Source organism: Adelges cooleyi, unplaced genomic scaffold (assembly GCF_023614345.1).
Source record: "Adelges cooleyi isolate 19-005CV unplaced genomic scaffold, UGA_ACOO_1.1 ACOO_flye_CR_arks_rails_tigmint_CR_PRNA_651, whole genome shotgun sequence".
NCBI lineage: Eukaryota > Metazoa > Arthropoda > Insecta > Hemiptera > Adelgidae > Adelges > Adelges cooleyi.
The window spans coordinates 12138787-12140534 of record NW_026096352.1 but is presented as its reverse complement, the minus strand read 5'-3'; the positions used below and the strand labels follow the sequence as shown (position 1 = coordinate 12140534).

Here is a 1748-nt window from a genome sequence, read left to right as displayed (position 1 = left end):
ACTTGGGCTTAGAATACTAAAAACTTTAAAACTTAAAATTAGTGCTTTTCAAAAATATTCATTTATTTTTTAGTTAGAGATTTGTTGAAATAAAAATAATTGTATCGCTAATTTTAAGTTTAACGATTTTTAGAATCCCACCTTTGATCTCCGCCAATGTAAAAAGTGAGTTAAGTAAAAACCGCTTAGTAAGTTTAAGTATGTAAGTGCAATTTACAATTTTAGTCCTGACCTCGGATTTCGAGGCTTTTGTTAATAAATAAATTGCTTATACTTGCCTCGGAACAAATAACCATAGGCGCAATTTCAAATTTTTAATTTGGGGGGGCTGGACATTTTTTTTTATATATTTATAAGTAAATATATTTTTGTATTTCAAAATTGTATGCATAACCTAATTTTTTTGGGGAGGGGCTAAGCCCACCTTAGCCCCCCCCCCCGTATTTGCGCCTATGCAAATAACATTAGACATTTTATTTGTTCCGGAGCGAACACAAGTTATTCGTTTCCTGTGGTATTCGTTTCAGAGCCAATAACATAATAAACAAAATATATTACATCGCCAGTAGATATCTTAAACGATTTAAGATATATTTGAATTATTCTTTTTGATATTTTCATGGTTATTAGATAGCGAATGATAGATACGAGTTAGATATTGATTTTATCATTTTCAATAATGTTAACTTCATTTCAGATCAATTTTTATCATCGTATGAGTGTGATTTTTATAACGTATAACATTTAACATTTTTAGCTAAATGACAGTAGACAATTACTCAGCGGGTATAACATAGGGATAACATCTAGTAAAGCGGTCGGATTTCGATAAATTCATTATGTTTGAACGTGGAAATATTTTACACTACGCATAAACAATAATCTCCAACTTTTGATTTAATTGCCAAAACACAAAAATATCATGCTGTACGACAAAAAAAAAATACAAAAATTGTAAAATGCCGCGACTCAACGGGCAACATAATAATTATAGCGGTTAACATCAAAAGTTAATATGGCAATTAATTACTCAGGAAAAAAAATAAAACTATCTGAAATTGAATTTGGTTATTTTGTCGTAGCGAAAGGCGAATTATAGGCGATATAATATAAATCGTGGAATTTTATTTATGTACGAATTTTCGGTAGTATTTTAAATGCAGTAGTATTTCGAAACGGTTTTTTTGATGTTAACAACAAAAAAAAAAATAACAATATAAAGAAAAGAAGTTTCGCCCCGGTGGTAGTCATCAGTCGTCGTAGTTGCGTAACGTCGGTCTGCCCAACCGTCGGATCAGCGACTCGTACACGATGGCGGTGCCGTTGTTGCGGATGGGCAAGTAGCACCAGGCGAAGAACAACGTCTTGAGCAAGAAGTACAGCGGTATCATCTGGAGCAAGCCGCTGAGGGGCGATTCGAATATCAAAACCGACGCGTACAGCAGCCAGTAGCTCAGCCACTTTGTGTAGGCGCTCGGCGACTCGCGGCCGCTATTCGACGGCGATTCGATCAGCTTGAAAGTCTGGTAACCGGGATAGGCGAACCCCAGCACGTTGCTCAGGGTCGTCTGCCCGTGGCCGACCAGCATGTACAGCGAGACCAAGGCGATGGAGACGATCAGCAGCTTGAACCGCGGTATGCCGGTGCGGGACTCGGCCCATCCGAACAGCCGGTCCCACGGTTTCGACGAGTCGTACAGCGCGTTGCTGATGGCGCCTTTGACCACGTCTATTTTGGTCTTGTCCAT

The 1748-nt window shown here is 38.0% G+C and overlaps 1 protein-coding gene across 1 annotated transcript; it reads right to left on the bottom strand.

The window, feature by feature from the left end:
- Positions 1-1250: 1250 nt before the first annotated feature.
- LOC126844825 (receptor expression-enhancing protein 5-like) lies at positions 1251-1748 on the bottom strand. The gene has a single exon (XM_050583249.1). It carries the CDS (start codon positions 1746-1748, stop codon positions 1251-1253), a length of 498 nt encoding a protein of 165 aa, XP_050439206.1.

Bases quoted from the DNA above. Each gene is read 5' to 3' on its own strand.
- LOC126844825 (XM_050583249.1), bottom strand. From the start codon at position 1,748: ATGGACAAGACCAAAATAGACGTGGTCAAAGGCGCCATCAGCAACGCG.